This window comes from Mustela nivalis (assembly GCF_964662115.1).
Source record: "Mustela nivalis genome assembly, chromosome: 2".
Classification (NCBI taxonomy): domain Eukaryota; kingdom Metazoa; phylum Chordata; class Mammalia; order Carnivora; family Mustelidae; genus Mustela; species Mustela nivalis.
The window spans coordinates 110,580,187-110,602,040 of record NC_139021.1 but is presented as its reverse complement, the minus strand read 5'-3'; the positions used below and the strand labels follow the sequence as shown (position 1 = coordinate 110,602,040).

The 21,854-nt window shown below is 44.1% G+C and overlaps 2 protein-coding genes across 4 annotated transcripts in view; one reads left to right on the top strand and one right to left on the bottom strand.

The window, feature by feature from the left end:
* Window positions 1-7,690, top strand: part of ANKRD22 (ankyrin repeat domain 22) — a 21,934-nt gene extending 14,244 nt beyond the window's left edge. Inside the window, exons 3-6 of one of the 2 annotated variants that reach the window (XM_082721083.1) lie at window positions 1,930-2,037; window positions 4,042-4,119; window positions 6,461-6,559; window positions 6,838-7,690. In XM_082721083.1, the coding sequence (XP_082577209.1) occupies window positions 2,005-2,037; window positions 4,042-4,119; window positions 6,461-6,559; window positions 6,838-6,915 (288 nt within the window). In that variant the 5' untranslated portion in view covers window positions 1,930-2,004 and the 3' untranslated portion in view covers window positions 6,916-7,690. Of the gene's footprint in view, window positions 1-1,863; window positions 2,038-4,041; window positions 4,120-6,460; window positions 6,560-6,837 lie in introns of those variants that run through there. The other variant, XM_082721082.1, reaches the window with a different exon arrangement.
* A 1,430-nt stretch (window positions 7,691-9,120) lies between these two features.
* The window catches only part of LIPM (lipase family member M), a gene marked incomplete at its 5' end in the record, with an annotated part of 46,232 nt that continues 33,498 nt past the window's right edge, over window positions 9,121-21,854 (bottom strand). For both annotated transcript variants that reach the window (XM_082721036.1, XM_082721035.1), the window contains 7 exons: window positions 9,121-10,299; window positions 13,863-13,934; window positions 15,118-15,189; window positions 16,411-16,557; window positions 17,143-17,279; window positions 19,566-19,675; window positions 20,503-20,701. In XM_082721036.1, coding sequence (XP_082577162.1) covers window positions 10,030-10,299; window positions 13,863-13,934; window positions 15,118-15,189; window positions 16,411-16,557; window positions 17,143-17,279; window positions 19,566-19,675; window positions 20,503-20,701 — 1,007 coding nt within the window. In that variant the 3' untranslated portion in view covers window positions 9,121-10,029. The remainder of the gene's footprint in view (window positions 10,300-13,862; window positions 13,935-15,117; window positions 15,190-16,410; window positions 16,558-17,142; window positions 17,280-19,565; window positions 19,676-20,502; window positions 20,702-21,854) is intronic.

Here is a 21,854-nt window from a genome sequence, read left to right as displayed (position 1 = left end):
GTCAATAGGAAGTCATACAGCTGTTTTAGTCCTATGTTTAAAAGTTTTAAAGGGCATGGGAAAAAGCGGACATGACTTTGTACATGCAGTATGACCCTACATTTTAAAATCCGACATAATGCATTTGGTCTTATTTTATTTTAATATTTTGTTTATTTATTTAACAGAGAGAAAGCACAAGCAGGGGGAGTAGCAGAGAGAGAGGAAGAAGCAGGCTCCCCTCTGAGTAAGGAGCCTGATTTGGGGCTCGATCCCTGGATTCTGGGATCATGACCTGAGCTAAAGGTAGTCGCTTAACTGACTGAGCCAAGGAGGTGTCCCCATATAATGCATGTTAAAAGACTGGAAGACAATCCAGCCAAAATGTCAACAATTATTTCTGGGCTATTTGATAATGGGTGATTTTAAATTCTGTAATTATATCCTTGTCTAGTTTACAAAATTTTTACAAAGAACATATATATTAAAAAAACAAAAATTTTTCTTATTTAAAAATAGCACCTCCCCCCAAGTGGAAACTATCATCTCTTTTCTCTCTGGCTTTCTCTCTCTTCGCATTGATTTGGTTGGTGTTCCAGTCACCATGGACTGTTTTGCATTACATTTATTGGGCTTGTTTCTGTCTACCTTTGTTTGATTATGAGGCCCGGAAGCTTTACATCCCCCCATAACCTCTAGAAGCTTAAGTCTGTTGCCTGACAAATATTCACATATTTGAAGAATTAAATTGATTTAATTCCATTCTTCCAGCACTGCGTGTATGCATGTAGGAACAGGAAAATATATGCCACGTGGTTAAGATTTTCCCATAAACAAACCACAAAATGAGTAATCATATACCATAGATGAGTCAGGGATAATGATAGCTTTTCACACTGAATTCAGTCCTATGTTTATATCTCAATGTATTTTTCCCCCCAAAAACTAGCATGCATGTGAGAATCCATCTTTTAAAAAAAAAAAAAAAATTATGGGGCGCCTGGGTGGCTCAGTTGGTTGGGCGACTATCTTCGGCTCAGGTCATGATCCCGGACTTCCAGGATCGAGTCCTGCATCAGGCTCCCAGCTCCTTGGGGAGTCTGCTCCTCCCTCTGACCCTCAACTCTCTCATGCTCTCTCTCACTCATTCTCTCTCAAATATATAAATAAAATCTTTAGAAAAAAAATTTATTCATAGATTTTTTGAGAGCTAGAGAGCACGTGTGAGTGGGGGAAGAAGCAGAAGGGGAGAGAGAGAGAGAGAGAATCTCAAGCAGACTTCCCACAGAGCCCACATGTGGACTCCATTCCCCAACCCTGAGATCATGACATGAGCCAAAACCAAGAGCTGGTTGCTTAACTGACTGAGCCACCTAGGCGCCCGCCCTGAGAATCTGTAGACTATACTGTGTTTGACATTCTCATCAATGGAGACATGGACTTATTAATCAGATACTCTCCACAGAAAGAGTTGCCATGGGTACCCACCATAAAAATAAAAAGCGTAAACTAACCTTTTTTTTTTGTTAAATAATGTAGTCTTTTTTTTTTTTAAGATTTTATTCACTTATTCAACAGAGAGAGAGAGAGAGATCACAAGTAGGCAGAGAGGCAGGCAGAGAGAGGGGGAAGCAGGATCCCCGTTGAGCAGAGAGCCTGATGTGGGACTTGATCTCAGGACTCTGAGATCATGACCTGAGTCAAAGGCAGAGGCTCAACCCACTGAGCCACCCAGGTGCCCCCTGCCTCTTTTTTAAAGTAAACTCTCCTGCCTAACATGGGGCTTGAACTCATGACCCTGAGATCAAAAGTTTGCATGCTCTACCAACTGAGCCAGCCAAGTGCCCCATGAATGAAACTTTTTGATACGGCAATCTGAAAATATGAAATTTGAGACAAATGTTAATAAAGAATTTCTTTATTTCTCTATTTTATTTTCTTAATTTTCAGAAAGAGAGAAACTGCTTGCATTATGCTGTGAAGAAAAAATTTACCTTCTTTGATTACCTCCTCATCATCCTCTTAATGCCCGTTCTGCTTATCGGGTATTTCCTCATGGTAAGTAATACAGGTGTGATCAAAGGGTAAATGGAGAGATCAACAGCATGACTCAGCAAGTTTTGCTGGGCCAGTACAATGTAGAGAAACAGTAACAAAATAAACTCCTGGTTGGTATTCGAAAAATGACATTTCCAATATCCACATAATGCTGGGATTGAAGGAAAGTGAGAAGAAAGGCAGCCAACTAGGTTGATCTGTGGTAAAATCATCTGTGAGATGTTTATTTAGAAAACTAAATTAATTTTGATTAAGAATCATCTGAAGAAAGCAGAAAATCCTGAATGTTTAAAAAAAAAAAAAATCCCCACTTGTGTCTTTGCACACATCTTTTGAGTTTCCGATTTTTCTGGACCTGCCCTGTCTTGAGTTAAAAAACAGATCCCAGGATATTTGCAGCCAGAGGTTGACAAACACCAATCATCTTTACAGAGAATTTAAAGCCAACCTTTTCCCTTGACAGAGCTGAATAACAAAAGATACACTTGATGTAGGAACGCAAGTCATTTTATGAGTAGAAGAGGTGAAGTTGAGTAGAAGAAGAGTAGAAGAGTATGAGTTGAAGTGTGAAATGGTTACGTTGGTTTTTTAAAATGGAACAACAGCTTTGCCCTGACTCATTCCCTTTTTCCCATCTGGTTCCCTGGAGTCCATGTCCATCCTTGAGTGATGACTCAGCAGATGTGTCACTTAATCCAATTAAATGACCGAGCTCCCTTCTCCCTGTAGCTAATAGACCGTGGACGTTGGTTATTTTTGCTACGAGAGGCTCCAGGACGATGTCTGCCCATTGAAAGTGTAATTACCTCCTTGGGTATTTAAATGTCACAATTTGTGAAACTCTAATTAAATATGATAATGCTGATTTTGATGCTTGGATTTATGGAAAAAAGAAAACACAAGTCACTGAGAAACACATCATTTGCTTATATCCTGGAAAAGTTCTTAAAAAATTAATTGCATATTTAGTGCAGAACATTGGTATATTTGCCATTTCTGGGCAGGCGAGGGATCTGCCATTCATTTCCAGAACGATCACAAGGGTGATGAACAAGGCTCGTTTAGAGCTTGTTGACACACAACCCTGCTTTCGAAGATAGTCGGAGTTTTAAAATTAAGCACAAGTTGTAGTGGTGAGAAAAGACATTTTAGAGGAAGGAACCAGAAAGGACTGAGTTACATCAGAGAAAGGGGGAGCCTGTCTAGGCTGTGTAGATGTTGTCGTGGGAGGGAATTGCAAATAAAGAAGGAGAGTGGGTGGGGCTTCCTGCTAGGCAAAGGGGCTGATCTTCAGGACTTGCCCACCTGTTCCCTGAGAACTGCCCTCCCTAAAGCAATGGGATGTTGGAGGGTTGCTCAACCTGTCCTGTGGTCAGAATCTCAGGGGATGGGGCAGGAAGCGTGGATTTCTGAGGAGTCTTGTTCATTTCGTTCCTTCGTTCGATCATTCAACACACACTTACTGCGGACTTACTCTGTGCACACACGGCTGGCTGGAAGGGATGCAGTTGGGAAGCAAACAGGTGTCGTTGTTGTCCTCATGAGAGTCAGAGAGGACTGAAGAATGGGTCATTAATGAAATAACCACAGAAATGCATGTAAACTTACTACAAAGTAGGTGATATGGGGAGGTGATCTTCTCCCAGAGGAGAGATTCCACCAAGGGCGGTAGGTCAGAGAAAGCCTCCTGGAGGAAAGAGGGGCTTGGGCTGGGATATTAAACATGGATTTACCAGGCAAAGGAGGGAGGTCTGGCATGGGGCCACTAAATTCACATTTCCAATTTCCCAGAGGCTGATGCAGCTATCCCAGGACCACTCTCTGAGAACCCAGGCTTTACCTGCCTGATATCAGAGGGGGCGGGGACGTGGGGGAATTTTAAGACCGATGCAGAGACCCATAAAGGGGTTGGATTAAAATAAATCTGTTGAGTAGAATAGTCTAGGCATAAGATGGAGAAAAGTGTTGTCAATGAACGTCTTCCATATTTGCTCTTTGTAACAGGTGTCAAAGACCAAGCAGAATGAGGCTCTTGTCCGAATGTTGCTCAACGCCGGGGTGGACGTGAACGCCGCAGACTGTGTAAGTTCGTGGGTGCAGTCGTTTAGAAAGAATATTCAAAATGCTGTGTGCAGGCAGTGTATTTGTCACCTACAAACTTACTGGCTTTATTTTCCTAGACGCCTCTCCGTTTTCCCTGGCTTTCTTTATGTTTTGCTTGCTTTCTTTTCGTTTTCACTGCTAGTCAGGCAGCCTTGAAGTTGTTAGGCTCTTGCCATGAAAGTCATGGGAATAACATCTTTATTGACTAGAGGACATGTTGTTTTTTATTTTAATTTTTAAAATTTTTTTTATAAACATATAATATATTTTTATCCCCATGGGTACAGGTCTGTGAATCGCCAGGTTTACACACTTCACAGCACTCACCATAGCACATACCCTCCCCAATGTCCATAATCCCACCCCCCGTCTTCCAACCCCCTTCCCCCCAGCAACCCTCAGTTTGTTTTGTGAGATTAAGAGTCACTTATGGTTTGTCTCCCTCCCAATCCCATCTCATTTCATTTATTCTTCTCCTACCCCCTTAAGCTCCCATGTTGCATCTCCACTTCCTCATATCAGGGAGATCATATGATAGTTGTCTTTCTTCGATTGACTTATTTCGCTAAGCATGATACCCTCTAGTTCCATCCACGCTGTCACAAATGGCAAGATTTCATTCCTTTTGATGGCTGCATAGTATTCCATTGTGTATATATACCACATCTTCTTGATCCATTCATCTGTTGATGGACATTTAGGTTCTTTCCATAGTTTGGCTATTGTGGACATTGCTGCTATAAACATTCGGGTGCATGTGCCCCTTCAGATCACTGCATTTGTATCTTTAGGGTAAATACCCAGTAGTGCAATTGCTGGGTCATAAGGTAGTTCTATTTTCAACATGAGGACATGTTTTAAAAGAACTGCTCCACCCTTGGTGAGAAGTTATGGGAAAAGGCAGCTCTGCTGAGAAACTCCCATCCTCCGTCATGAAGACGCTGGAGTCTGAATGCCTACGTGTCAAACTAGGCTTGTCCCTTTATGCCTGTGTGTGTTGTGGCTGGTCATAAGCTTGTAGGTTTGCTCACTTGCAAAGCGAGGATGTTGACAGCACCCACCTTGCAAGGCTGACTGTTTAAAGTGCTTCTCAGTGTGCCTGGCCCAGAGTACCGGCTGCTGCAGCCGAGCTCCCAGCTCACTTGTAAGAGTCCCCGTCTGTTAACTAGATCGGTAAGGATCAAGGTCAAGGAGCCCAGACGGTGGCAAGGGCAGTGTCCAGCAGGCCGGAGCCCTGAACTTCTGTTTCTAAATATCAGGTTTTGTTTTTACCTTTCACCCCTGTCCCCCTCTTCCTCCCTTAAATGAATCAAATGTTTATTGGTATGCACTTTTATTTGCTTCCATTAATTGGATGAAATTTTGGCTTCTCCATTCAGTATCAGAAAAGTAGGCGATTTGAAATTAGAGTCGAAAAGAACCAGTATTTTCTTTGTGGTCCCTAATTTGTGTGGGAGAACACAAAGGAATAAGTTTATGCAAAGCATGTGCTTCCTTTTATTTAAAATAGGATTTTTGGATTAATTGGAGTAGATGACCACTACACTCCACCGTTTCCTTAGATATGAAATGTACTAAGTAAGATGTTATGAAAGATTAGGGAAAGGTTTGTTGAAGATTTTTCTTTGTCTTCTCACTTAAATTCAAAAGGTTGAAAACTTTGTGGTCAAAATTGCTCAAAGATTTTTTAAAAAAAGATTTTATTTATTTGTCAGAGAGAGAAAGAGAGAGAACACAACCAAGGGGAGCAGCAGGCACAGGCTAGAACAAACTCCCCGATGAGCAGGGAGCCCTATGCAGGACTCGATCCCAGGTCTCTGAGATCATGACCTGAGCCGAAGGCAGACACTTAACCAACCTAACCGCCCTGGGGCCCCTACTTTTCTGGTCCTCTGTGTGTCTCTAGTTGCATGATGACATTTGAGTGCACACTCATGTGCACACACACTTTCCCCACCATTTTTCTAAAACTGTCTGAATATTCAGGTCGTTTTTCTACCTCTAAGTGATGCAGTGCGTTGTGCTTTTAGGTAATTAGATTCTTTATTCCCCATGGCACGTTGGGAGCCAGATCTTCCACTTAAACCATCTCACCACTCAATAAAAGTAACCGATCGCAACATTATTCACTATGATCTCAGAAGAGTTAATAAGGTCTGATGTTATTTTGTCCACGTGCCAAAACCACAGTGGCTTGGCTGCTTTTTGAAAGCCAAAACTGGGGGTCACAGACACCCCACCTAGACATTTCTTTTGACTTGTAGTTAGTGTTTTAAATTATACCAAGAGCGCAGATGCACTGTTTGGTCCTCTGTTTCAGTATGGCTACACAGCCCTGCATTACGCCTGCCAAATGAAAAACCAGACCCTTATCCCTCTGCTTCTGGAAGCTCGTGCTGACCCCACAATCAAGAACAAGGTAAGCATCTGTGGACCAGCATCCGAGGTCCCTTCTAGCAGCATCGTCTTCTGAGTTCAGCTTTTTGTCGTAGTGAATTAATTTCCTCTGATGTTTTTAAGAGCAAAATATACTGTCCTCATTAAGCAATTAATTTATCCTATTACTGTTAGAGCCAAATGACATTTAAGGCCATTGCTAAGAGTGTGAATCAGTCGATCTGGACTGTTGACTAGAACTTTGGCTTTGATGTTGGACTGTATCAGAGACAAATAACTCTGATTTCTTTTTCTCCTCAGCGTGGTGAGAGTTCCCTGGATATTGCACGGAGATTAAAGTTTTCCCAGATTGAATTAATGCTAAGGAAAGCTTCCTAATCCTTGTGGCCTCGCATGGAGAAGTAGAAAAAGTTAAAGGACTGAATTCTATCTCCATTTTGGACAAGTGGTCTGTGGACCGTTGAACCTGGATTCTGTGATTTTTTTTGGTTATCCTGGGTAACCATAACGGTGGTTGCCACGGTTAACGTTTTGGAAGAGCTTTGTATTTAGAATTTTCTTTTGCCCAGTGGAGTTCACCATGGTCACCATCCTTTTAGGAGAAAGACTAGAACTCTTGGAGTCTCCATTTGGGTCCAAAAAAAAAGGTGACGTTTCCAACTTAGTCTCTTCCAAAGAAAAGGATCAGAGTTACCTGGTTTGGTTTTCTCTTCCCAGCTGTGTAGCTCTTACCTGGCAATTTCATGCCCAGAAGACAGCTGTTTCTCTCCGTCCTTTTTGAGTAGTCAGAAGAAGAATCAAAGTATACCTATTTGTGTGGACCGATGTGTTGGGGGAATGGGAGATGAGCTTCATATGTAAATATTTACTTGGTGAGACAACTTCAACAAAATCATCTCCCACTCGTCAGGGGTGGGAGTATTTATGCCACAGTAATCAGCAAATGCCAGGGGAAGGGGCAGAAGGAGAAGCAGAAGCAGACTCCTGACGCGGACCTGGATCCCAGGACCCTGGGATCATGACCTGAGCCAAAGGCAGATGCTTAACCCACTGAGCCACCCAGGCGCCCCTCCGGAGAGCCAATTTAACCAGCATAGCTCTAGACATTTTGCTACTGGTTTACAAATAAAAGTCATCCTCACTTTGAACAAAATCCTGTAACCACTGAGACCTTCGTTCAAAAACACCTTTCTGATTCTCCTGTGAATGTGAGGCAGCTACTAAGCTTGTTGATTCTGTTTATGTTCATTGGTAAAATTCAAAATAGCATTGTTAATTATTAGACAAAGGACTTCTTTACAAGAACTAGAGCAATAGGGTGGGGTGGTATTTGGGTTACCCTTCTGGGGGAGAGAGAGAATATTGAAATATATTTCATAACTCCTTCATCAACGAGACCCAGTAGAAATACACACATTTAAAAAATGGTTGAATTTTGCAAGGTGAGACGGAGTCATTAATATCTTCCAACATGGACTAAACCACACTATTTGTGGTAACAAACAGTCTACCGAAAAGATTTACCATCCTTGAATAGAATAAGGGTTTAATGAAAATCCGATTCAGGAGTATTTATTGAACTATGTACAGAGCCTTACGGTACATGTTTTGTGAGGGGCATAGTAGGGTGTAGATCTAGATTCTGAAGCCCTTAAGTGTCTCTTAAATTATTTAAGACACTGCCCTATGACCCAGCAATTGCACTATTGGGCATTTACCCTAAAGATACAAACGTAGTGATCCAAAGGGGCACGTGCACCCGAATGTTTATAGCAGCCATGTCCACAATAGCCAAACTATGGAAAGAACCTAGATGTCCATCAACAGATGAATGGATCAAGAAGATGTGGTATATATACACAATGGAATACTATGCAGCCATCAAAAGAAATGAAATCTTGCCATTTGCGACAACATGGATGGAACTAGAACGTATCATGCTTAGCAAAATAAGTCAATCGGAGAAAGACAACTATCATATGATCTCCCTGATATGAGGAAGTGGTGATGCAACATGGGGGCTTAAGTGGGTAGGAGAAGAATAAATGAAACAAGATGGGATTGGAGGGAGACAAACCATAAGTGACTCTTAATCTCACAAAACAAACAGGGTTGCTGGGGGGAGGGGGGTTGGGAGAAGGGGGGTGGGATTATGGACATTGGGGAGGGTATGTGCTTTGGTGAGTGCTGTGAAGTGTGTAAACCTGGTGATTCACAGACCTGCACCCCTGGGGATAAAATTATATGTTTATAAAAAATTAAAAAATTAAAAAAAATTATTTAAGACACATTTGCATTGAATGAGGTCAGCAGGTGGCTCTGGGGAGTCGAATAAACATGAACTTTACACACCAGTATACCTCCGATTTGGTTTGTAAAATTATGCTCTCACTCATGTAATCTGTTAACTGTCATCTTTGAAACTGTGTGAACGCTGACCATTTTTCTAAAGACGTAAATCCAGATTTGTGGGTGAGTTTGGGCTCTTGTCGAGATCCAAAGACAGAATATGTGACCGTTTGTGTCATTTTGCTCATAACCTTCTAAAGCTTTCTTCCCGGTTTTTAATTTTTGAAGGCAGGAAACAGGGCCAGGCATTGGTAGCCTCAGGCAGTAAACGCTCATATGAGCTTGAACTTGGCACTAGGTACTGAAACATGGTTGTCCTTCATGCAGGGTGTAATGTACTTACTGGAAAAGTCACTGAATATCTTACCAGATCACTTCCTCTGAGACTCAACTCTTAAACTTGGCCCTTTCTAATGATGCTTAAAATATATTTCGTCCATACCGTTCTTTTTCCCTCCCACTCTCTCTCTCTCTCTCTTTCTTACAGCAGCTCAGCTTCGTGGGAGGGTATGTGCTATGGTAAGTGCTGTGAATTGTGTAAGACTGGGGAATCAGACCTGTACCCATGAAACAAATAACACATTACAGGTTAATAATTACAATAATAATAATAATAATAATAATAAAGCAGTTCAGCTTCCTGAGGTAGTGTGATGTCTTTATGGCAATAAGGTGAAAGTATCTTCCTTATTGTGTTATAGTTACAACAGTTCTGAGATTTAAGACTTCTACCTCTGTCCCAATCCATCCCTTTTCTTGACTGTTCCCAAAATATGGCTTCCAGAAAAAAATTAACATTGTAAAGGGGTCTGCATGAATGACATATAGCTAATGTCCTAGCTAATTAGTCCTAGCTAATTTCTAGTTATCAGGTAAGACCAACTCTTTAGGATGGCAGAATGTAAAATAACACGTGAAACCTATGTTCACCCAATGCAAATTTTAATTAGTTGGAAAAAATTTAAATGTCCGTTTTAGTGTCATGTGTACTCTAGCTTCGCCCTCCCTTCTCCACTACTCCCTGACCCTCCCCCACCCCCATATGGGAGGTTTCCAGTTCTTAAAATCGTGAAAGTCCTCCAATCAGGGACCACCCCCCACCCCACCCCCTGGCCACCCAAGACTCGTCAGTATCAAGATGTTTCACAGGCTGACCCCGCATGTTCCCTGGGAGAAGCTGGTGTCCTCCTGCTTCATCAGATGTATGATCTCGTTGTACACACGGTGAGGGGCGTCCAAGCCCCAGATGAAATCCACATGTGCCCATTCCGGAATGTGCTTATGGTAGATGAGATTCGTCACCTCGGAGAGCAGCGTCTTCATGTCCTCTGGATTTGAAAGCCAGTCCTGACCCCCGGACCACATTGCGGTGGGGACCGTCATGTCTCTGACTTTGTACCTTATGGGAGTTGGCTAGAAAAAAAGGAATGGTTTTTTAGCTATCGATAACATGTGGGCCACAACTTCTATTTCAAGCCAACCAAGTCAAAATATGCCGTGTGTTGTGCAGAAAGAAACATGGGTGCTGCAGCCAAAGGGGACTGCATTTAGAGTGTCTGTTCAGCCCCTACTTGGAGGTACAGTTGGTTAGCCTCGGTTTCTTCATCTGTAAAATGGGGATAACACTTGTAACCACTTACAAAGTTAAGTGACAAACCATGTAAGTGACCTTCCACCTTAAGCATGAATTTTCAATTCGTTTTCTCCCTATTAGTAAATATTTAACACATATGTTGGCTTTGGAAGATAATGTTCCTGTCCTTTTAAAGGCTGACTTCACAAATTTCAGAGGGGTCAGAAGGAGAGATATTCTCGAGAGAAAGGCAAGAGATTGGAGCCCTGAGAAGGTCGCTAGGTCTTCACAGAGACTTTCTGGGAGAGCAAAGAGGCCTTGAGGCAGTCCAAGCTCAAAACCTGGGGAAGTCAATGGCACTAGAACTAGGGTTGTTTGAGCCTGGGGTTTGGGGGAAAAGTAACGATTAGACTTTTGCTCCAGTCCCTGTCACCTGAAGAAAGGTATGTAGGATTCCAAACTGATGATCTCTCTTATTCAAATGGTGCTTCTTGATCAGACCGGCTGGCTGAGCTCCTCTGATCAGCATCCTTAGATTAGAGCTGAGCTCTAATCAAGCATCCAGAACTTTCCACAGTAAAGCTGAGCCCCAATTCTTCTCAGAAAATCCACCATGGAGCCAAGGGCTTCAACCCAGGAGTCCTGGTTGACTCTGTGGCTTTCTAAGAATTTTGAGTTCTAACCTGAGATTGTGATTTGCAATAAGGAGTATATATTTGCACTTTATCCCCATTTCTGGCACAGAATTCTTTACTCTTGGATTTTACCCAGTGATGAGAGTTAGTAAGTGTCTTTTCTTAAGTCAGTGAGGTGGCTTTTGGACTTGAGGTAAGGATGGGGGCCATTGGAGCCAAGTGGAGCCAGTGGAGCCAAGCCTGTGAATGGAGGGTTAGAACTTTCAGGGCTGCCCCCAGCCTCTAGGGAGAGGAGGACGCTGGACATTGAGTTCAATCGCCAATGGCCAATAATTGAATCATTCATGTCTATGTGATAAAACCTCTATAAAAACCCTCAACAAGGTTGGGGAGCTTCCAGGCTGGTGAACACATGGAGATTTGGGGAAAGCCGTGGGCTGGGAGAGAGCTGGAAACTCCTTGCCCTTCCTCCATACCTTGTCCCCTGTAATTATTCCTTCTGGCTGCTCCTCAGTTACGGTCTTTTGTCATAAAGGGGTGATCTAGGAAGCAAAATGTCTCTCTGAGTTCTGCGAGCCAACCTGGCAAATTAATAGAACCCAAGGAGAGGGCTGTTAGAATTTTTCAGAATTTTTCTGACCTGTGGGTCAGAAGCACAAGAAGAACCTAGACTTGAGACCAGTGTGTGAACTGGAGGGCAGTCTTAGCACACCAAGTCCTTACTCTGACACTCTCTCCAGGTAGTGTCAGGATTGAGGTAGATAGCAGGACACCCAGCTGGGGTCTGGAGACTTGCCTGTCTGCGGTGTGTGGGGGGAGGAAATCTCCCCATGCCCCCCTCCCCCACAGAGATGATCAAAGTCACCTTTCATGCTCTAAATTAGATATGAAAGCTTGGTGCATTCCACGGCACAAGTCATATATATTTTTTATTTTACAGGCACCTGAATTCAGGTCGAACTCTAAGGTGCTGTGATTCTAGAATGCCTTTTTTTGCATGCGTGTTTTCTTTTTCTTTCCTGGGGCCTACGTCGTGTGAGCTGCTCTCTCTAGAGTTTAAAACATTAATGTTGGTCATTGAAAACCATCTTGGAGCCGGAATGCTTTCTCCAAAGACATGTTTTAGGAAATGGTGAAGAAGGACCTAATAAAAAGTAGCAGATGGGGGCGCCTGGGTGGCTCAGTGGGTCATGATCTCAGGGTCCTGGGATCGAGCCCCACATTGGACTCTCTGCTCCACAGGGAGCCTGCTTCCCCTCTCTCTCTGCCTGCCTCTCTGCCTACATGTGATCTCTGTCTGTCAGATAAATAAATAAAATCTTAAAGAAAAAAAAAGTAGCAGATGCCTGTGACTTAGAGTTTGCTAGTCAGGGCACTCCCCAGTCTATCCCATTTCCTAGGCTTTTGGATCTAGACTGATGGACAGGAGTGGATATTATGTATGATCCAAGATTCTCAGAGGTTGGCCTCTGTCTGCTGGGCTCCCTCTAGCTTGATGTTCCTATGGTCAGAATTTCTTTGCGTTCACACACAAGATAACCAATGATCTTCAGTGGGGATCTTCTGCTCAGAGGAGCATAACTCTCCCTTCTGACTCTCCACACCTGTTCATTTTGTTCTAGAGCATTGGCTGTGCATTTTCTTTTTTTTTTTTTTAAGATTTTACTTATTTATTTGACAGACAGAGATCACAAGTAGGCAGAGAGGCAGGCAGAGAGAGAGAGGAGGAAGCAGACCCCCGCCAAGCAGAGAGTCCGATGAGGAATTCCATCCCAAGACCCCGAGATCATGACCTGAGCCAAAGACAGAGGCTTAACCCACTGAGCCACCCAGGTGCCCGGCTGTGCATTTTCTTAGATAATGTAATAACTTTTCATACTTCTCACTTGCAAATGACAGATGTGTTAAAAGTGTGACCAGCAAAACTCTTAAGGATAATCTAATCCTGGGGGAACCTGGGTGGCTCAGTCAGTTAAGCGTCTGCCTTCAGCTCAGGTCAGGATCCCAGGGTCCTGGGACGGAGCCCTGCATTGGGCTCCCTGCTCAACGGGGAACCTGCTTCTCCTTCTGCTTGTACTCTCTCTGTGTCACATAAATAAATATCTTTTAAAAAAGATTATCTAGTCCAATTAATCATCATCATCATCATCATCATCATCATCATCTTTTAAGTAGGCTGCATACCGAGCATGGAGCCCCATGCTGGGCTTGAACTCATGACCCTGAGATCAAGACCTGAGCTGAGTTCAAGAGTTGGATGCTTAACCGACTCAGCCACCCAGGCACCCCAGTCCAATCATTTTTAAAGATAAAGACATCGGGATCAGCAGAATGAAAGCAGCCTATCCATGACCCCACAGATGTGAGACGGAAGCAGGACTCACAAGCAACCCTTACTTGCTCTTTTATGGGCCATGAAGGAAACTCACCCCTGCCATCCTCATTCCTGGTTTTATTTTTTATTTTCATTTCTTGATCCTAAAAGGGTCCTTCTAGCGACCACCACAGCCTACACTCTTCCCTTCACTAGATCTATGTCCTCTTACTCCTCAGAAGCCCAAGGGCCCTGTTCATGGTGGCAGACTCATCAGGAAAGTTCTCCTGATGAGAACTTTAGGAAAGCAGGAAGCCTATCGTAGAAGCTGGGAGCTTCTCTCTTTTCAAATGGAGTCAAGCCCGAACTCCTATTTTTATTCCCGCTTCTACAGAAAACCGTCATTATCACTTCCCTCCCTTTTATTTCAGGAGGATGTGTTCGATTTTCATACCTGATTGCCCTTCTCCAGATTTTTGGTCTCGCTCCCCCAGTCATATGCCCGGAGTTCCCCAGAATTCATTGCCTAAAAGGAGACAGATGGACATGGTCTTCAAACACGTCCCTGGATAAGGGTGGCGGGAGGGGCGTGCAGGTGCTAAGCCAGGGGAGGGCAAAATCTGAGGCTGCCCTTCCCTTCAGTGTTAGGAGAATCTTCGAGAAAGCATCCGGGCAAGAGAGTAAGGCCCTTTTGGGAAGAAAGCTGCACTGGAGATGCTCTTGCCACCTTGTCCTTCAAATCCAGAAAGTGCATCCCTACCGTGGTCCACGACAAGTGGCTGTCCTGCACACCTCCGCGGACTGCGACGGGAGAACGCCCACTAGAGCCCTTCCGTGCGGTGATCCCGGGAGAAGATGACCGGAATTTCACCCAGGGCAGACTTCTTCGTTCCTTTTGATTGTAAGGTCTCCCTCCCCATTTACACGCACACACTCACACACACATAGAACCACGACCTTAGAGGAACAATTTAACTAGGCTCTAAATCCTCAGAGCAAACTGGACTGATATTTGTGATTTTTAAATTTCACCCTCAGTATTCTTGAATTCGGAGCCCTCCGGGTTTTGTTTAACGAGGTTATGGCTGGAGTAGATGAGGACCCAAGGTTAGCTGTGTTCTGGCTCTCTATCTTTATCTCCGTCCTTATTTCCACAGCAAATCGGCCACCCTTCAGTATCGTCTATAAGGAGCGAGATTAGGCACAGTGCTTCCTTATAGTGACACAGGAATTAGCCTCCGCACGGTCCCTGAATGCATCCTGGGTGATCCGAGAGGGGCTCGTGGTCCCCAGAGACAGAGACAGTGACTGGTGATCAGTGATTAGGGGTGAAGTCTGCAGCACGAAGTTCTCCTCTGAATTAGGTTCTCCTCTGAATTGTGCCGGAGGAGCCCAGAAAAAGAACAGAAACATGATCTCCGGCCTCCTCTGTGAGGTGACTAGAGGCAGAGGAAGGTCTCACTTGGACCACCTGAAGTCACACTCTCAAGGTCCACTGAGGATTTCTTGGGCCAACCCTCCCCTCCCTGCCACTATCTCCTGAAAAGAGATTCAGGGTTCTGGATCATGGTGGCAACAGCATTGACAAGATCATATTCTATCCAGAAATAAATGTGAAATAAACCTTGGCTGTCAAGAGACAAGCTTTGAGTGCCCTAGACAATGTATGCAGAGACCCGCGGCAAAGACGACGGAGTTAGCCTTCCTACCTGGCTCCAGTGCAGGATATTTTGCACGGATGTTCCTGCCAGAGTATGAGCGACGTACACATTTGCTCGGCTCTGTAACAGAACACAAGTGGTTCGTAGGGCATGGGAAACCCACAAGACGTGTGCCTTGGCCAGACCACGTCTGCAGGGTGTTAGACTAAGAAACGGGAATATCATCAAGTTATCAGCAATTATTCACAGAACAGTAATATACACATGTGCGTAAATAAAAATGCCACTGAGTGTGTCCCAGGACACCTGTATTTGTCATCTCAGAAGAGTTGCTCTTTAGACAACTGATTTCTTTAAAAAAAAAAAAAAACACCTTGTCAGAATAAGTAAGGACAAGGGAACTAAACTGGATTCAAATCCCACCTCTGCCATTCTCTGTTTAGGTCTATTTGGGAGTAGTTGAATTCATGAGATCTCGGGACACTCGTCTATGAGAGGGGGCTACTGATGACTCCTGTCTCATAGGATTGTTAACAGAGAAGCACTCAGCCCGGCACATAACAAATGCTTATCAAACAGTAGCGATTGGTCATATTATTATATAAAAAAGAAAAAAAAAATTTCTGGAGTGAAAGATGTGTTCCTCCAGCTTCTAGAGAAGCTGCTGGTAGATAGCAGCCCACTGCTAGGCTTCCTTGGGGGGCCACCCCACGTGCAGAGAGCTGCCCTGCCCAGGGTCTCCCCTGGCGACATCTGTAGCAAATGACAGGTTGAGGTGAGAGTATAGAGACCGACCCTCTCACTCTAACTTGAGACAGCTTGGAAGGGTCACCCCACCTTCACATCCAGCTGCCTCACAGCTTGATGTTTTCAACCTACCGAATCCTGCTTCCTTCCCTTCCCTGGCATCATTCCAAGGGTATAACCCCAAATCGCTGTGCACACAATTTTTTTGCCCCCAAGTGTGCTTTCTGAGGAAGCCTCATGGTGACCCCCCTGATGAAGGCTATGCCAAAGCTCAAATGAAGCTCTGGGATGTCCCATGAATTGACAAATTAGAAGGACCCAAGAAGAAAGATGAGTTCCACGATGCCCGGCAGCTCTCTCTTTTGCATACGGTCACCTCATGTAGTAAAGGGGCTTTCCATCCACCATCTATGACGTCTATGTCTAGCAATGCCCTCATGCCAGCCTCGACTCAGCGTTGAAGTATTTTCCGCACGTGAGTATGATTTGAAGAAGACGCGGTACGTCTCCCCTGGCATTAGCTCACTCTCAGGAGGTGAGACTCACTCCTCGTTTTGCTTTGGAAAACTAAGAATGGACGAGGTTCCCATTTACCATGTTCATGTTGTTCGTATTAAATCCTCCCATTAGTAACATGACGTTGCTACAAATCTGATCCATAATTATCTGACCACACAGGTAAATAGCAAGGTGTCTGAAGAATCTGGTCTGGTACAGAAATTCCTTCTTGCCAAACAGTCCCTGTTAAAAAACGACATGGAATCGTAGTCGTTACGTTACAGTGAAAAAGAAGTGTATCTAGTTTAAGAGCATACAGACCTTCCAAAACTGATAATGGAGTCATGTCTCCAATAAGCCCATTCTAAGTTGCAAATATTGGTAAGTCAAAACCTGGGAACTGTGGCTGCTGCCTACCTCATGAGAGAGGTTTGTCTCCAATATCACTAGCCCAGGAAAACTTCAACATTCAGGGGTGCCTGGTGGCTCAGTGGTTAAAGCCTCTGCCTTTGGCTCGGGTTGTGATCTCAGGGTCCTGGGATCGAACCCTGCAGTCGGGCTCTCTGCTTGGTGGGGAGCCTGCTTCCCCCTCTCTCTCTGCCTGCCTTTGCCTACTCTCTGTCAAATAAATAAATAAAATCTTTTAAAAAAATCTTTAAAAAAAATTCCAAGTATGATTTCTGCTAAAAGTGTATCACTTTTGCACCGTCATTAAGTCAGAAAGCCATGAAGTCAAGCTATTGTGAGTTGGGGGTGTCTGTATGTCTTAGCGAGCTGGGTTGGAGGACTCGTCTATGCACACAAAGAATTATCTGAGGAGTCACGTACCTTGATCATCATATCCGGAAGCAACAAAAATTTGGTACTAGGGCCTTTTGCATGTTTAACAGTGGCTATGGGCGCTAATGCAAAATACATTTTGATTTTCTGAGCCAACTCTGGCATGGTGGAAAAAGCAATAAAGCCTACAAGAGAAGAGACAGGTCAGTGTGGATACTGTGTATCCTAGAATCCATAAGATGATAATTGTACTCTTATTAAGTTATTTCAGTAACTATGAGTGATTGTATCTTAATTGTCCTAGGAAAGTTTGAGCTCCTTGTTGGGGAAAACACCAGCAGCCGTACACCTCAGTGTTCCCTACAACACCTGGCATCTACCTTCTAGCTAGTAGGTTCTCCCTGCATTATTGAATTAAACTATTGAGTCTAATGGTACAGACTTTGAGAAAACATATATTCAGAGAAGTAACTGTGTGCTGGACACTTTTCAGGGCACTTTTGTGGTTCTTACCTCATTGAATTCTTAGACTCTCATGAGGTACTTTTAACCGATCTCTACTTCACAGTGAATGAAATTGAGAATTAGAGAACTTGCCTATTTATCAGTATGAAGCAGGTTCTGTAGTATAATGGGTGTTGGGATAGTAGGATTTCCGCTGGCCTCCTTGATGCCTACATTTTCTGGAACCCTAACTGTACCATGATCTAATAGACAAGCTATCTACTGAACTGGGTCCCAGCTCCTATTTTTGTCATAGACCAGGTCTGGGACCCTGGCTAAATCAGTCTGTGCCTCAGTTTTTATGTCTGTGAAAGTCTCTGAGTAACCAGCATGTGGGGACCATCTCTGTGGAGCCTTGGTGAGAAAAAAAAAAAGGCTATCACATAAAGCCACAGCTTGGTCACTGTATTTGAAATACTCTACATCTGTGAACTCCCTGTCTAGGCTGTATTTGCAGCTTGAGGGGGAGGGGAGCTGGGCAGAGGAAGACCTGTATCACGTGACTTCCTCCAGTTCCCGGAGGTGAGTGAGTATTCCTGAAGAAAGTGTCCTCCCACACTGTTCTCTCCACGTGATCAGGCTTGGCAGCCACATGCAAAGGCAGGCCCAAGAGTGACTCATTCCTCTTGCCCTCCCAGCCGCACCATCAGTAGGACTGGGTTGGAACTCCATTAAACTCTATTCCTGCTGCATTGTGACCCTATTAGAACTCCCCTTGAATGTCAAGTTTGAGAACTCTAGCTGACTTCTCCCAGCGATACTTTTTCTTTATGCAAACCTAGTATATAAGTCCTCCATCTAAGCAGCTCCGTGGTTGACAACCAGAAGAATCCTATTATGCTTTTTTGTCCCCTTTCTCGTCTCGAAAGGGCATTTGGTTCATCATCAGCACCTTTGTCTTAATGTCAAGCTGGACAATTTGAATGTAGAGCAAAGAGAACCTCAGAGGCCTCTGGCCATTCGAGCGGAAGCAGGTATTAACACCCCAAATTGCTTTCTGTGAGGGGTGTGGCAAGACGTGTCATCCCCAGAGTCAGTTCATGGTATTGGAAAATCCAGAGAGGAAAATGTGAAAGGTGGACCCTTTTTGCTTGCCAGAGAGCATCAAATAAAAAAAAAGCCCACTGAACTCCTGCCCTGAGTTCCAGGGAGGGTGTGCTCCCCTGTCTCCTCAGAATCCCATTCCTTGGCCATCCCCTTTGGGTTTGGCTCAGGGTGAAGGCAAAGAGTGCTCTCTGCCCTCGCAGGAGAGCCTTCTCCTCATGGCACACACTGCATCCCTCCTTGTCCCAGTCTAAGCCAAACACACTTTTCCTGCGGGCTTTGATCTGAGAGAGAGCCAGAGGACATAGCCTCCACTCCCGTCTCCCTGGCAATGACCTGTACCCAGCAGAGGCCGTGAGTTACGGTTTCTCACAAATTCACCAAAAGCAGAAGGACAACAGCATGAAATTCCAGACATTGGCTGTAGAAGGGGAGGAAAAAGACTCGAATGGAATCCTCCAGCTGCCCTGTCTGTTGTGTAATAATCATTCTTACTGCTTAATGGGATTGAGTGCGCTGTCTGGGCCAGAAACTGCACTTAGATTTGTGTCTTAGACAAAACCCTTGCCTCACAGAGAGGATCCACATTGTTCCTGAACTTTGAACACCTCTGACTCCCCTACAAGGAAGTTACTCTCTTCATGTTGTGGATGAGGAAACTGGGACCACAGGTGTTGGACAAATCACTCAAGGACATTCACCTGAGATATGGTAGAGCCAGATGTGATCTAATCCTACATCTGCCTGCCGCCAGAGTCCTTGCCCCTTCTGCTCCTTCAGTCCCTGGCTTCCACAGTCCCAGAAGAGTCACCGAAGAAGACAGAGCCAGAGATGAGAGAAGGTCGGGTGCCAGACCCCAGGCACTGCCGAGCACCATACGCCCATGTCCCTGACTATACAAACCTGCTCTCCATTGAACCTACCCATGGTGGTGCCCTGTGAGTAGCCGACATAATAGATCTTTTCCTGGCCAGTTTTCTGCAAAATAAAGTTTATGACTGCAGGAAGGTCAAACCTAGCCATCTCATCATAACTATAAAGGGGAAAAGACAAAGTTACATGAAAAATTATAATCAGAAACAATGAAAGCAGCCCCTGGGGTTTACAAACAAGCCCCCAAGTCATCAGCCCCACTAGCTTGTGACCATGCCCCTCAGGATGGACTTGTTTCACCCCTGTGACACATGGGGGTCTCTTGTCTCACAGACCACTTGCACTATTTGCATCCTGCTGTTTTCTCCAGGTAGTATCACAGAGCGATATCATCCTCAATGAATATATACTGAGCACGTGATCTGCCTCCTTGTAGAAATGTCCTGCTATATAGTTATTGGAACAACACCCGGCCTTATGGATTCATTTGTATGGAAAGGATTAAAAATGCCGCAGGGCCCTTCTCTGATATAGGTTGAAATAAAGAGCAGGTTAAATGCCGATAAGTAATTTACACAAAAACATTAAAAGCTGTGAGATATGTATTAGCCAAATTAATAATCCCTAGGGCTTACTAGTTTCCCTGATATCTCTAATGTTGCCTGATCTCATTGCTTTCTGGGGGTACAAGTCCTTGTCATTATTCGGGGGTGGGGGAGTTTGTTCCAGGATATGCATTTACAAGGACATGGACCTACACACCTTCTCTCAACTACCTGACACCAACTACCATTATTAGCCAGGCCTATTAGGCAGGCCCATTCTTCTATTGGGGAAACCCATCCTCCCCACTACTTCCCCCAAATTAAAACAACTGGGGGCTCTCTACCAAGATGGTGCATCCAAAGTAAATTATCCAAATGCTAGAAGTCCTATTCTTTACCCGGTTCTCCCCAAGACATCCGTGTCCGCCTCCACCCGGTATACCTGAAAGCCCAGAACTCATCTTGGTCTACGGAGAGGGTCTTGTGTTTCCGAGACCAGGTGTTCCCCCTGCTGTTCCCCAGCCACACGTCAAAACCGGCATCTGCCAAAATGAAGCCCAGGCTGTTGTTGGGCAGGTTGGAGATCCAGTTGCTGGCGTCCCCAAGCAGGCCGTGCTGTAGGAACACCACCGGCCTCGGTCCTATGTGCAAGAGAATTTCAGCCATTAGACATGTTCTCCACCTTCCTTGTTACCCTCTCGTGTGCAAGCGCCTTCAAGTTCAACAGACCCGTGTTCAAATTTTGATTTAGCTGTTTGCTAGATTGATTATATTAGTTGGTCACTTAACCTGTCTGTGTCCCAATTTCTTTACCAGAAAAACGGGATTTTTGTTAAGACTAGGTAAAATAGTGCACAGGGAGCAGATACGACGATGCCTGGTGTAGAGAAACGATCGGTAGAGTTCGGGTTCCATTGTTGCATTTCTGTAGTTCTTACTCTCACTCGGTGTGTCTGGGCTGAGGATATTGGAAGTGCCCAGGAAACAGCATAGTCTAATAATTAAGGTAATTATAAATATAATGATATATTACATAATTACATATGTATATATAATCATATTATAAAATTATATATATATATATATATGTATTTGCCATAGGTATCATATGTATAATGATTTAATGATTACAGGCCCTTCATGTCAAAAAAAATTCACAAGCCACCTGAAGGAGCTCTCATTGCTCAAATATGGGAAAATTTGAGATTCAAAATAAATAATGATAGCAATAAATCATATCCCAGTGAATAAGTTAAGAATGTGTGAGTCTAGCGGCACTTGGGTGGCTCAGTCGGTTAAGTGTTGATTCTTAATTTTGACTCAGGTCATGATCTCGGGGTCAGGGTCTCGGGGACCCATGATCGCTTATGCCCCTGATTCTTTAAAAATATCAAGGTCAAAAGAGACAAAACTTGAGAAATTTGTTTCAGTTCATAAAGGAGACAAAAAGTCATGAAGACTAAATGTATCATATGACCTTGGATAAGACAACTGACCAGAAGGAAGATCAAATACAAAGGACTTTGGTATAACTGAAAATGTATGAATATGGGCTATGCAGTAGCTACTAATATCCATAAGTGTTAATTTCCTGATTTCTTGATAGATGTATTGTGATGATAAAAGAGAACATCCATCCTTCTTTTTAGTGAAAGGGATCAGGATAGGACCCAGCCTACTGCGTGATTTTCTCCTTGAAGAGGTTAAATGGGAGGTGCAGGAAAAATACTGGCCACTAGAGGGGAGTATTCTGCACCAACTGGATCCAAAGGGCAGATGGATCGGTGTGTTGAA